The sequence below is a fragment of the Buceros rhinoceros genome, unplaced genomic scaffold, assembly GCF_000710305.1.
Source record: "Buceros rhinoceros silvestris isolate BGI_N320 unplaced genomic scaffold, ASM71030v1 scaffold38577, whole genome shotgun sequence".
In the NCBI taxonomy this organism is placed as follows: domain Eukaryota; kingdom Metazoa; phylum Chordata; class Aves; order Bucerotiformes; family Bucerotidae; genus Buceros; species Buceros rhinoceros.
The window spans coordinates 1-14781 of record NW_010421306.1 but is presented as its reverse complement, the minus strand read 5'-3'; the positions used below and the strand labels follow the sequence as shown (position 1 = coordinate 14781).

The window sequence follows — 14781 nt, the reverse complement described above, 5'->3', positions numbered from 1 at the left end:
GAGTACTTGCATGATTTGTTCCATGTCGGTACAGAATGGGAGCCAGCAGACGGCGAAGGAAGCCACCACCGTCCCTGCTATTTTAGTTAACAGCACTAACCTGCAAGCAAGAGAAAAGCTGACATCAGGGAAGAGAAATCAGGCTGCGAGAACAAAAGTCAGTTTGACATTTATCACATAAACCTTTTTAGAAGAGATACAGAACTGAAGGTAATGAATCTAAACAACAGAGCTGCTGGTACCACAGATAAAGTTCGTCATCCCCAGACCAGTGAGAACACGTCCAGGAGAACCCCACTGCAGCCCACAGAACAAAGAATGCACAGGAAGGACACCTTAACGGCCATTTAGTGTCTGTCTGGTGGAACAGCTTGATGTAGATCTCGTGAGAAGTGTTTAATTTGCAGGAGCGGAATACATCGCAACAAGGTAAGTATCTTCCACTAGAAATTACTCCAGAAACACCCACATACAAGGAAGGAGAATCTCATTCCCAATGGCAGGCTGCCTGGGCATACTCCTGAGAGAGATCAAAGGGTTTAGAGTCACTTACCCCTTTCCTTTCAGTCCCTTCTTGAAGCACTTTCCAAGTAAATAGCAAAAAAAGGGCAGAGAATGGTAGAGTTCCATTTGCTTGTAGTTTAAGGCCAAGCAAAATGCCATTGATCCTAAGAGGTCCCAGTCGTTAGACAAGCAAAGGACAGCCCACAAGGCGAAGCCAAGGCTCACTGAGTTGTATATGGTTTTCACATCAAGGACAAGACACGCATTACTGCTGCAGCCAGTCACGGACACCCTGAGGGACAAGCAGGAATCGGCAGCAAAAGGAGTTTTTCCCAGTTAGTTTTAAAAACCAGTTGTGACTGTGTTGTTCACAGATAGAAACTGGTTTACTTCAGTTTAAAGTGTAATTTTTCTATGTCCGAGGTGTGACGCAAAGCTCACACAGGCAAAGACGAACACAAATAGCAGTGTGTGTTAATTACACAGGTAATGATGTTCAGTCAAACAAGCTGCTTTGTAAAATGCATCAGGGTAGATTTTTTTTTCGTCTTGGTTATTTACATGATTAAGGATGAAGCATTCAAGAGCCTCACCTCCTAGCTCCCAAAATACACAGGCAGAACATTCAACATCAGTATTTATCTATTATTTAGTTCAAGGGCTCCTGAGGGTTTTGCAATTATATCACACTCACAACGCACCCTCATCCATGCCCTGTTCCTTAGCAGCAGTTGAGGTCCCAGGGCTGGGAGAGACCACAGGTCACTCTGCCCCACATCTGTCTGCTTCAATGGCATCTGCTGCACCTACGTCACCCCCGGCGTGAGGTTTGCTGAGCATTTTCTTACAGATCTTGATGCTGCAGATTCCACAATGTCCATAAACAACCTATTCCAGCATTTCACCCTAATTAAGGTTCAAAAGATTTTTCCATGTAATTAAAAAACCCAAATGTTCCCTATGGTAACTTCTTGCCCTATCCAACATAAGACACAGAGCAGATTTTTGCCTTCCTCTTTGTACCTCTTTCATATATTAGAAAACTGGAACCCTGTGCTGCCTTCTGACCACCAGCTTCTCTGACCTGAGATGAATTGCATTCACTCCCACCCCCATTCTTGTAAGTGATGATGATCAACACCTGTAGAAAGTCAGGACAAAAATAGAATTTCAGAATTCCTGAACTGTGACTCAAATATTCAAAAGCATTATGATTTTTTTTTCCTTCAAGATCTGCTTTCTAAGATGTATTATCTTCCAAGTTAGCATAAGGAGAACTTATCTCCATGTTCCAGAACTTAAGGGATGGCTACAAATAATACAGAGAATTCCATTTGACAAGGAGTCCCATGGAAAAGACCAGGGGTGATGGGTACAAGTGGCTCCTAGGAAGATTCTGATCAGACAAGAGGAAAATTTTTCACAGCAAGGGTAATCAGCCATTGGAATAATCTCTGCAGGGCAGTGATGGAGTCCCCAACATTGAATAAGATTCAGCTGGACAGGGGCTGGGCCAGCTTGTCTAAACCAGGCTTTTGCCAAGAAAGGTTTAACCAGATGATGCTTGAGGTCCTCCCAACCTGGAATTCTGCGACTCGAAGTTGACCATGCACCGTCTTGGAAGAAACCCACCAATCAGTAAACTATTTGATTGTCAAAACTTGATTTAGTAGCAGATGCCGAGATTCAGTATCTCCTGGGAATATTTAAATATCTACACTGATCCCAGCTCAGGACTGCGTCCCTCTGGCTTGAGGGCACCCAGCAGCACAGTTCCGAGCACTAACAGCACCTGCTTGTTGATGCACAAAACAGGTATAAAACCAGAAAGCGTATTAAAAACAACCCACTGTGTGTGTCCCCAACCAGCTGGAGCTGGACTAGCCAGTTCCAGCAGCCTAACTCATACTGGATGCTGAGCTTTGAAACAGCTGGGCATTAAATGAAGTGAATCCAGATTCAAGCAGTTGTGAAGGCAAGACAGAACAGCCCATTCTTGAGAACTGAACCTTTGACACACCTACACCTGACACACACCTCCCTGCTTTTGCCCCTCAGGTGACTCTGTATACTAAAGCGACCTCCTGCCCACTAAAGTACTGAAGAACAGTGTTACTTCATAAATGGAAATTCCTGTCACTGCAGAACAAGGATACTGGAAGTGTCCGTGGTCAATAAGGATGAGGCCCGGATAAAGCAGGATGCAGAGAGCACTGGAAACCTGGGCAGAAGGATCAAAAAGAGAGAGGGGGAAATAATTATTTCAAAGTTAGACATTAGGCAGAGGAAATTCTATTACTTCTCCAGTGCGAAACTTGGCCCCTCCACAGTGCATCCCAGATGTAGGTATCTTTTTTGACTAATCTGTCAGTATTGTGAGAAATGAAAAGGATAAATATTTTCCATTAATTAGACAACATTGAATGGAGACTAGCCTGCCTTTTGCCAGCCAGCTCAATCACCCACACTCATCTGAAACCATCAAACTACCCCAAAAATCAGAAGACTCATCCAAAACATATTGGTTCTACCACAAGGAGAGTACAAGGCAAAGCAGTTCCTGTATTTGTCACAGCACAAATCCTGGGTTTACTACCCAAGCAGTAAATTCAGAAAGAACTATAATTCAGGAGTTCAGGGCTACTACACTTCAGAGCATCTTGTTATTGAAAACATTAAAATAATTGCTCTAAGATAAGTTAATGGCTTTTTTTATCTTTTTAACTGAAAAGCCTTTAAGACAAGATATACTGATTGTCATCAGTTTTACATCAGGTGAAGCCATCACGGTGTCCTGTATGTTAATTAACTCTCACACTGTTACATTTCTGTCCCATGTTAACAGTGTGTTTTCTGTGTTTTATTCACATGCACCCCCCCCAGATACTTGCCTTCTTTTTAGTAGATGTTTCTTTCAAGGAAAAACAATATAAAATAACCGCGGGAATATAAACCAGCAAATCAGCAACAAACACTGGAAAATAAAGATTAACTTTACATTAAAATAATGATTTTCTATTGTCTTTGCGTTACAGTGTGTTTCATCGTTTTAAGGATAGCTCAGGTTTGGCAGTTAAACCAAAGCGAATTTTTTTCAATTTTTTTCAGGAAAACAAGGAAAAAGTACAGGCAAATAAACACTCAAATATCAGAATGTCCTTCACTAGAATAAACTGGGTAGCTCCACTTCAAAGGACAAAAAGAAAGTGGTCTACAGAATTTGATCTTGTTAATGTTTCTAACGCTATCGTTTCTGATGTCCCAAAGCTGCTGCCTCCACGTGTTCAGCTGTTTTGGCTTCTGGCACAGCCTCAGTCGCCGAGGGAACACACGCTAGTTCCTCACATGCCGGAATGGGGGAAGGCATTCTTAATTCTCAAAAGAAACCAACTACGACTGGATCCAGTCAAGTTTGTTTCATGGAACTGATAGTCTGGAGACACAATTAAGAAGCTCTGGTTTATAACAATCTCCGGCGTATCTGCCTGAATTACTAGTGGTGTGGATAATGAGGGTAAAACTAGTTACTTGGCTTTGATCACCTGCCTTCAGCACGTACATAAGATGATCAACAAGAAAACAGAACCAGCAGGTTCACTGGACTAGAATTATGTCAGCTCCTGCTCATTCTTAAACCACCAGGTGAATTCTTCTCAGGTGTTAGCTTAAAAGCCCGAGAAAAATCTCAGATTATTTCTATAAACCAGTTTCAGGAAACGTGCAATTATTTCAAGAGGGAAAGTACAGTTTGCCTCTTTTTAGGAGAAAATGTTCACAGGTATCAGTTATGCAGTGACAAATTGTTTTGAGGCTTAAGCCACAATTACACAAATATACCCAAGGTGTCAGAAAAAACAATACGCTGACACTTAAAGGTGTCAAACCAAGAGCTGACATTGGCCATTCTGCATTATTTTAACGCATTCTTCTAATGGCTGTTGGTAAAGTGTTTATCAGTTCTCCTGGATCCATCAGCAGTTTGTCAAGTGAGTGGATTTCAAAATTAATAAATACTATTTCAAGGGTAATTAAGTACTAGTGATTTTTTTTTCCCCTGATTCAATAAATTTCTAGAGACCAGACCAAGAGGTTTGTGAAGTACAGAACAGCTACTGATGAACAACAAATTCTGCTGGAAAATGAAACTTGAGGTACCAGCGGTAAAATACACATTTACTTTTTTGGTTACAAAAGTTTCTCTCTAGAAAGTAGTGATGGTTTGAAAGAAAAGGGACATCTTTGAAAGAATCAAATACTTCTGGCTTTCAGATAAAGTACACAGCTTGTAATAAAGATCTCGGAGACCCAAGAGGCTGTTATGTCAGTGACTGCCAGGCTACATGCAAAATAATTTGACAAAAAAACCCTAGCCAAGCTGAAAATAAAAAGCATATTTATCACAACAGAAAACAACAACAATACTATTTTCAAAATTAAAAGATGGGTCTATGCTTTGTAGCTTTGTTTTAGAGCTTTTACTGCATCAACTGGGTTGCAAACTTGTTTATTTTCTATTTATCAGCTTCACAAATGATGGCAGGAAAGAAAACAACAAGGAGTTCGGTTCATAAGTGGACCCGCTAACCACCCAAGCCAAAGAACTGAGAATAAACAGGTGAAGACAGAAGCTGCATGGTATTAAACATGCTGAATTAGTAAGCAAGACGAATCTGTATGATCATCCTAAGGAAATATAATTTTCCTACCTGTTGTACGCATAAATAACTTATGTGGCTGGCTCTCATACCCCCGAGATGTGTGCAGAGCAATCCAATCAGGATTTATTAACTTTGCACTGTAAAACAAAGTACAGACACATCAAAACGTAGACAGTTCTCATTTCCCTTTACGCTCCTTTCAGCAATAAAGATGACACGCACAGGAGCATATTCCAAGAATTAAGATGAATGAGAAGAAATATTTCAGAGAGCACTAGTGATCAATGAATGATTGTCCTCACCACTAGATCAGTTTATTTAGCTGCTATTTCACAATTAAAAAAAAGTCTTTGAAAACAGTAAAAATGGAGTATTTATTAGGACAAGATAACCACCTCCAGCCTAGTTCCACTGACTTTAAAAAAAACAATTGTAAATACCTTTCATACTTAAGTATTAAATATAAACCATTTACAGTTCACATAGATGCTCCACATAACTGCGCCTGTGCACTTTAACCTACATTCTTACTCCATAAGTCTCATTCCAACAGCGGTAAAGCCCTTGTGGAAAAAGTATTCCAATAACAGAATTCTATTTACATGATATCCAGTCATCAAATGTCACTTGGGCTCTCAACACACAAACGCTTTCCCATGCGATGCACCCGATTCGTACAGCACTTTTCCCTGTGCATCACAGCGCCTTACGTGGAAAACTAAATACCCAAGTCAAAAACTGACAGACCTGGCAGAAAGAAGAACACAACCCTTCAGTCCCCCTCGCAATAATTACCAGACAGAAAAATAGCAGTATTAGTTTGAAGCAATAGGGATACACATCAAATGTATTTCCCTAGCTTTAAAGTAGCAAACAACACGTTTAATCTCATCAGCTGCCCAGATTGATAGTTTTTAGCTGCTGGTTCCTCTCAAAAAAACAAAAAGAAAAGGGGGGGGGGTTAAAAAAAATAGAAGAGGTGAATTTGATGTCCTGTATTCTCTGCAGAAGTACTTAAAATAATGAACTTACATGTAAGCACACACAAAGCTGTGATAGGCAGTAAGAGGAGGGTAATCAAGGCCCCAGTACAGTAGGTTGTTATCACTTGTATTGAAGTACCTAAGGAAAAAAAATAAAGAAGGACCTAGTTTTCCAGCTTTGTTTCAGCCCAAGGAAAATGCTGAATATTAAAACAAATTTTATCAACTTATTCAAAATCCAATATAGAAGTTAGCAGCTTCTGTATCTGCTTTATTCTACTTCACACACACCAAAAAAAAATCTCGAGCGTAAAAACAAAAGCAAAAGTGATTGATTCAGAGCACACTTATGTTTGCAAAACAGATTTCAGAAGCTGCTAAAGTTACTTATCTAGAGAGGGAAAAGCCTGGACATGGACAGTTTGACAAAATCCAGAATCTAAGACAAAGCCTTAGTTGTACAACAAAAATAACTGAATGCATCCACCGTAGCTCTGCATTTATGTGGTGGGCTGTGCACATCCTCACCGCCATCCACACACCAAACCCACATGGCTCACGTTATTCCAGAAGACATCAATTTGCCAAAAAAGGAAATAAAACCAATGCAGATACATGGAAATTTCAGAAGAAACGGAAGGCACTAGGGATTTTTCATTGTCCTAATCCTAGATTCCTTTTTTCCTGGACTTGGGCAGCATATTTAATATGTAACAACTTCTGAATAGTTCAACTTTATCTGCTGCTCTTTTAGACTGCGATGTAGCAAGCTGTCAGCATGGATGTAGGAGTCAGGAGGCTTGGAAGGCGACAGAGACCAAGCTCTCAGAGAAACACCTTCTGAATAACCAATACAAGGTCATGGACCTCGGTCAGGTAAGTCAGCCACAACCACTTCACCTAGCTCTACCTGAAGGAAAACAGAACTTACAAAAACAAGGCATCAGACTCTGTATCTCACAGCAAAACCGACTGACTAACTGCCAAGGGACAAGCTCTTGGCCCTTCCAGTTTCTTTCTTCAAATGCAGCCAGTTTTTGACATTTATTATAGTAAATGATTTCTTGAATTCTTTATGAGCTGCCTGAAGTACCTTATGAACCGATGATAGATCACATTTGAGTTGCATCTCTGCTTATCCTTCAATCCAAGATCGTTCACGCCGCAGCAGTTCAGATTCTTCATGCAGACTGTAATAGTCTGCAACTTAGTGGGAAACTTTCTGGTTTTGTACTTTTTTCATTTTACCTTCCGTAAACTCAGTTCAACAGAAAAACAACAATTCCTCCACCCAGTAATATTGAGCAAATAAGCCTGCACAGTTTTAATTAGCAGTATAATGAGAAAGGCTATTTATTAAAGGCTACTTTAAGAACAGTGTCAAGACTATTAATAATAATAGAAAAAAGAAATCTTCAAATTCTGGCCTGGGTCTCAGAGAAATCTCACACACGGACACCAAGGACAAACCACGCTGTAGTTTAGTGCAACTTTTTTTTTTTAATAAATCATGGGTTTGGATCAAAGAAAATCAGCATGGAACATGCAGCTCTATTACCTATATTTACCTGCTTAACAGGTGTGTTAAATGTGACGATTAAGCCTGTGAAAATCTTACAGGACTACGTCCTCACAAGAGAGCTGGTCTCTGTATTTACCCAGACAAACCAACACATGGTTGCTGCATCGGCAGCGTTTCTAAATACTAAACAAATCACACCACTAGAAGTGATTAGAAGCTCAGCCTTAAATTTGAATGCTATTTTTACATACTGGAGGAGAACGTCTTTTCCCACTGCATACTTCTAGAATATGGGAGGGGAAAGACCGCTTAGTATTCCAAAACATAATCCCTTGCACATCAGCCAAAATGTTCTTTTCCAAATACCTGAGACCAAGTATGACTTTGCTCTAGTAGAGATTCAATTCCCAAAGCAGACCCAATCCAACAAAATTCTGTTATAAATAAAACAAAGAGCAAATACAACAAGACTGCAATGCCCAACTGGCAACCCACAGGCTCAACCCAGCCTGCAATATACTTTCATCTGGCCCCTGGGAATGCCTAGAAATAATGACTGCTATAACTCTTAATTTTAAGTACATACGTAGCAGAGTGGATCAAAGCTGCCAACTCCATTATCAGAGCAGCTCTCCATTATCCCTGCTCTGGCACAATTTCTCTTCCAAACATGGAAGAGAAATTATAATATCGATACTACAGGATGAGCTGAAGTTACAGTGCAGAGTCGGCCCTACATATATTTACAGAAATACAACTGAATTAATATTCTAGTCTGTCATATCGATCTGTTCCCCAACAAAGAGATGAGGGGAAAATTACCCCAAACATCACGTCGCTATCCCTGTTGGAAGATGACCTGGAGGGCAGTTTGTGTTGTAGCATATATGAGAACTAAGTAATTTTTACCGCTCCATGCAAGCTCTAAGGAATACCAGAAATAATGTAAAAATAAAATCAAATCTTTGGAATAATCTCCCTCCTGTTTTAAGTGATCTGTACAAATTCAGTTCACTATCCTTTCATCTAGATTCCAAGCACACACATTTTAGAATGGAGAACATGGGTGCACAACAAACTCCCAGGTGTAAAAAACCCCCAGTGACTCCAGCACCAGAATTCAAGTCCCTGCCTTTTAGCTTAGGGGAGGTGAGCAGAGTTCGCTTTGGTTTTTCAGTGCTGATGATCCTGGAAGGTTTTGTGCACTATAGAACTGGAACTCACGAACCTGAACTGATTTTTTTCTAGATCAGAATTACAAGCTTCTCTATGATTTCTTACACAAGCCTCCTAAAAAATTGCTTCTTGATCTTCCCAGTCAACACAAAACAAAGCTGGAGCTTCACAACAGAGAGAGCAACCAGAACATTTTGTTACACAAGTTCACAGTTCCAAATTTTAGCTTTTTTTTTCCTTTCTGAAGAAAATAGTACCTCAGTCCAAGAACAGGGTGATATTATATTACTGCAAAAGGGTTTTTAGAATAGTTCAGAAGATGTTGCAGAGATCTTAAAACTTCAAGGTATATTAAAGTAAGATAGGAACCAAAGTTTCATCACATTTCTCCCTTTGTAACCTGACATGCAACAGCACTACGTACCACTGCCTCACGGGTAAATTGTAAGTAACTTCTTGCCAGTGTCTCTGAGCTTCGTAGTCTCCATACATGGGTGGTTTTCCTGCACCTAGAAAGAGATGACAAGAGTACTGAGGAATTTATTCCGCATATGCAGATTGCTTTTCTTCCAATAAGTATTTGCAGACTAATATATTACTATTTTTATTCTCCATTTCTCTCTGATTTTGAGAACAAAATAGTTTGAGAACAAAATAGAGACCTCATCTGCTAGGCAGTATAACAGGGAAGAAAAAAAAGGTTACGTGTTCTTTTTGCTCTCTGGATATTTCTGTGATAAGCATTTATCAAGATATTCCACTGTGACGAATTGCTTCCTCACCTGACAGAAAAAAAAAAAAAAAATCACTTACAAGTGTGGATGAAAAATGTGGTACTTGCTCTGAAATAAGAAAATGGACAATAATGGACATCTTATACCGATTTTGCATGGACTACTACACTTCCTTAACATATAACAACAGACAGAGTTCTCATTTGTGTTTCAGCCGTGTGCCTTGCTATTAAAGTAACAACCAGCCTGATGGTTAAATTCACCCAGAACTAGGACCTGCTGCAAGTCCCCTGCCTCCTCTCCCCTTCCTCCGCTGCCTGCGCTGCAACGCGAGCAATCCTGCATTGCCTCTCTCCCCGGGACTCTTCATAAAGGCAGTTCAGATGAGCCATTTAAGGAATCAGACTGTTCAGTACACAAAAGAGGTTTAGAAAAATTTTCTTATCATCTACGAAGCTTTCTAAATAATAATTGCTCCATTTTGGTTTACAGGAATTCTCTCTCACACATTTTTCAACTGAATAATTGTGCAGCAGTTCCACAGTGAGTTATGTTAAAGGACACTTCACGCATGCATATGTAAGTCTCTCAGAAAAAAGCTTTATCAATGCAAATATTTCAGATGTCCACTCACAAGCAAGTCCCTCACTGTAAACCTAACACTGGTAACAGTGGGATGTTAAGCATCTTTATCACAGTTTATTTACTTGTATTAACCTGTGCATACTGAGAACAGAAACTGGACTGATAGCACTTCCAGTAAAATATTGACATGAGCCACACAGAGATTTAAGAGTTTCTTTAAAATATAGGAAAGCCATCTATATTTTTTTCACATGATCCATGTTTGTGGAAGTCGCACAAGCTCAGATTTGTGCTATTTATTCCCGGGTAGTGGAGAGAACGGATTATCTCTGCTAATTCATTCCTGGGTAATAGAGAGAGCAAGTTATCTCCGCTATAAGACACATTCAACTAAGAGTTTCCCAAATAAGTAGAGTCACTGGAGAATTAAGAGTTTTATCGGTGTCCATGCTGTAGCTATAAATCTAATGGAACAAAGAGCCTGTCATAGCATTACTGAACTCCAAAAATAGGTGGTATCCAAATTTTAGAGCTTGTGCATGTCTTTGTGTGTATATACGTATATAAACACACATATTTTACTACAGCTTCTCCTCCTCTCAAAAAAAAAGAATTAGATTGGCTTCAGAATGATCAGAAGAGATCTTAATCCAAAGATACTCTTTCAGAACCTTGATTGGTTTGAAATTAAATCAATTTTTTTAAAAATCTAGTTAGTAATGTAATTGTAAATATTTGCAGTCCAACAGAAATTGCGTGGCAAAAGACAGGGTGTTTGTTTTTTTACCTAAAGGTGGGTAAAAGAAAGCAAAAAGAGCCTCAGTCACCTAGAGAACAGAGCTCTCCTAATGGCATTTTCAGCAAGCTAACATGAAATAAATCAGTAAGGTATGCGTGAACTTGATCATCCAGCAGAGTCCTTCAAGTAAATGAAACCTAGGAGTTTCCAGTTTAAAATCACTAGAATACCACTGAACAACTCCAGCAAGGAGGATGAGGCTCCCAATTACCTTAACAGAAAATTAGCATGAATTTTGACTGAGCTTGTGATTCTTTCAGCTGATGGGTATTGAAAGTAACAGTTCCTTTTTTTAAAAAAATATGGAGAGCACCAGCTTTGTGCAAGCTTGGGCCAAGTGCAGAAATGGCATTGAGAGGTTTGGAAAAAAACTTGCTAGTTCTTTGCAAGCAGGATAAGACGGGGAGAAAAAAAACCTCATCTCTTAAAAGAATCCAGCACTAGTTCATGCTGTAAACTATCTTAAGGAAGTACAGCTACAAGGTAGAGTGTAATCACTCACTCCACATCACCTTCACAGGAGTGCAGTTTTATCTAAACTTACATTAAGGCTGTATCTGTTACAGAGGACAAGATCAAACAAACGTACAATCGCACTGCAATGATGTTCTGCAGCTACTGAAAGAACAAAGGCATAGGGGTGAACTGACATCTGTTCTTGGGCTCCTCCTAAAACACCACTGACCCCCGCAAAAAAACAAACAGTTGTGGAGTTCTGTCAGCATTTTGTTCCAAGTGTCTCTGATGTTAATTAATCATTACACACTGCAGAAAAATAAGAACAAGGGATTGTACGAACCTAAGTGAGATAGACAGGCATTAAAATAGGACAATACTCAAAATAACACATTGCTGCCTATTTATGATATTACATGCAAGTTTATTTTAATTTATCCATAATTCAACCTCGTGTGGTTGTTTTACAGCCTGTGAACAGGTATTACCTGAGTAAGAACCAAGCGACACAGTCCAGCGTACAGTAAGCGCTAGTAAAACAGTTATCGCCATTAAGCTCCACTTCTCCATAGCTGGTCTTTGCAACAAGCCAGAAGGTACCTGAAAAAACACCACAAACATCGCTACAACACTGTCCGTGGTTTTGTTCCTCGGGCATTGCATGGCACTTCTGACAGTCCCTGTTTTTTCCCCACCCAGGAACATTCTGTTCCTGCCCTGTGTCAGGAAGCAGGCTGCAATCAGGAGGGGTTTTCCCAACGGGAGAATTTCTAACCACGCAGCCAAAAGCTGCCCAGAAGCAATTTCTCCCCCTTCTGAGCTAGAAGCTGAAAAGGCATCTGATAAAACGTGCATAAAAACAATGGGAAGAAAAAGGATAAAAGATTTCAAACCACTTAAGAGACTTCAGATACCAGATCAAGATTACACTGTACATACTTAGGCATCACCATAATAAGCTCCATACAATTTGTTATGCAAACACAAAGCATGTTTTACCTGCAAGTGACAGGAGATTCATGAGCCCAAAAGATTGTAGCGGTGGTCAAATCATTCACGCCAAGCATGTATGTTAAGTAGCTCACAAACTAGTATTTGCCACTGAACAATATAAAAATGCCTACATTGATAACTCACCAGCAAAAAATATTGTTAGCAAGCATATGGCTTTAAAAAGGGAGTAACTGTCCCCGTGCTAAGTTAATGCCACTTGTTTTCTCAATTACAAACACCACTGCCAAATTAGGCAAAGTGCAGAACTGGTATAAGCTTCTCTGTTGGTTTATATTACAGATATTTAAAAATTATTTTAAAGTTAACTATGTACAAGCTGGACTAGGTACTGCCTGTTCTCCTGAGCTATTCTAAAAGCACAGAGCCCCTGGAAAACTCTGTTCCGTGTGTTCTAACTAATTCCACAGGAATACAGTCATGAGCCAGGACATAATAAAAAAATTAAATGTGTACTGTCAACCAGGAATTCAAACCTCTGGCATTAAGCATCAAAAATCCCCCTGATCTGAATCCTCTCCCCGATACTCAAAAAAGAGCCTTGAAATTCTCTCTCTCCCTCCCCAAGCACAAGCACAGTGTCCATCAGCTGCCTCTCCCTAGAGGATTCACCAGATGAAATCTGCAGGGCTCAAAAGATCTTCCCCACCCCTCTACCCAAAAAGGCAGGACTGAGCTGCCACCTCGCTTGCTTAACCATACTAAGGATTCAGTGACAATAAGAAATGTTAGTGACAATAAGAAATCAAAGGCCACATGCATCAAACTCTGAAATTAAGAAACAGGAAAACAACAATGTTGCCCTATGCAAAAATCCACTAACTACAGAATACGCAAACCATGACCCAGAAAACCAAAAATATTTTAGTCTGAGTTAGAAAAAAATTGAAGGAACTACTCCAGCCTTGATGGTGAGAGACAGCAGTAAATCCCAAGGCTGAGCTTCTGCCAAATCAGCAGCGGGAGCATCATTCCCTCCCCAGTCAGCAACAGATACCTTACACAAGAGTGGGAGAGCAAGGGTGCAGCAACAAAGACTTTTCTTGCAGAAGAGGCAGCAGTCGATTTCAGTGAGTTTAATACATTTGCCACTGCCAAAAAAAAGCCACAGAAACAATCCCACACAGCAGCAGTATTGAACTGCTGTATTAGTAACAGACAAGCAACCCGTTTAGGTGATTCTCTCAAACTAAATCTATAATTCTGTGAACAGTAAACAAAGGAATGACCCAACGCCACCTCCAAGGGGGAAAAAGTGACTTTAACAGTATAAATCTATGACAGCAGTAGATCACCATCTGTAGGTAGAAACATGAATATCTGCATGCTCTCCATGCTACACCTGTGCCCAAACCACAGCACAGGCACATTTATCTCAGAAAAAATACGGAGGTTGGCTCTGTAGATCATGTTACCCTAAGTGAACTCTCATGCCTCCTAAACTTGGGTCCAATGAGACCACAGTCCTACACGCCCTCCAAAATGAAATGTCACAAGCCTGGCCTTTCCCTTCTATCAAACATCCACATCTGCCCTGCCTTTCTATCTCCAGTTAGAACAATTATTAATTAATTACTCCTTAATTCCTAGGTAATGCCAGTCTCACCGACAGATTCCCCCATCTCATTTACTTCTGCCATTCCCTATGTTTGGAGTAACTGCCACTTCCTAAGGTATTGAATTTCTTCTTTCTCTCCTCTCAAAAGTAACATTCCTCACTACTTCTTCTTCATCTTTATTATTCCAGACCTCCTGAAACAAAAACCATGCTTTTATTAGCTTCTAAAGCACGGTTCTCTCATTTTTGCTCTCCCCTGGGTAAAAATATTAAAGAAATAAGACTTTTCAGGAGATCATAAAGCTGGTTTGGTCAGTCTCAAACTTTTTACCTCTCCACGAGCAACACTAGGGGGTCTATCGTGCGAGATGCCACCTGAAAGCATAAGGTGATAATCGCAGCTCCAAAACCCACTATCCTTCCACGCTGCCTACTAGGAAGGCCCAGATAAATTGCATCGATACAAACCACCCACTGCTTGCCGGACTTGCAGCCCTCAGTCAGAGGTGCCCGACCCCTCATATAACTCGCTGTTTTAAAAGAGATGTCAGCACGCAGCTAAACGACATCCCCCCCCACCCTTCCTCAGACACGAAAACGCTGAATTCAGAATTTCATCTGCTCCCCTCCCATAAGCCTCAGCAGTAAGCCCCGGTAACTCCCCTCCACAAACCTCCTGCTCCCTGCGAGAACAGGTGTTTATTTCCCGAATTGCCTCCCTCACCCACCCTCCATCCCCAGCCCCCTCCGACAGACACGCGGCTGAGAGGGTCACGCCCCCGGGCCTCCCTGCCA

General features: G+C 40.5%; 1 protein-coding gene across 1 annotated transcript in view; it reads right to left on the bottom strand.

Moving 5' to 3' along the window:
- The window catches only part of ALG6 (ALG6, alpha-1,3-glucosyltransferase), a 17232-nt gene extending 5221 nt beyond the window's left edge, over window positions 1-12011 (bottom strand). Inside the window, exons 1-8 of the mRNA XM_010139582.1 lie at window positions 11906-12011; window positions 9268-9352; window positions 6195-6284; window positions 5211-5299; window positions 3396-3478; window positions 2661-2725; window positions 554-739; window positions 2-100 (exon numbers count right to left, since the gene is read on the bottom strand). Coding sequence (XP_010137884.1) covers window positions 2-100; window positions 554-739; window positions 2661-2725; window positions 3396-3478; window positions 5211-5299; window positions 6195-6284; window positions 9268-9352; window positions 11906-11987 — 779 coding nt within the window. The 5' untranslated portion in view covers window positions 11988-12011. The remainder of the gene's footprint in view (window position 1; window positions 101-553; window positions 740-2660; window positions 2726-3395; window positions 3479-5210; window positions 5300-6194; window positions 6285-9267; window positions 9353-11905) is intronic.
- Between the last annotated feature and the right edge of the window lie 2770 nt (window positions 12012-14781).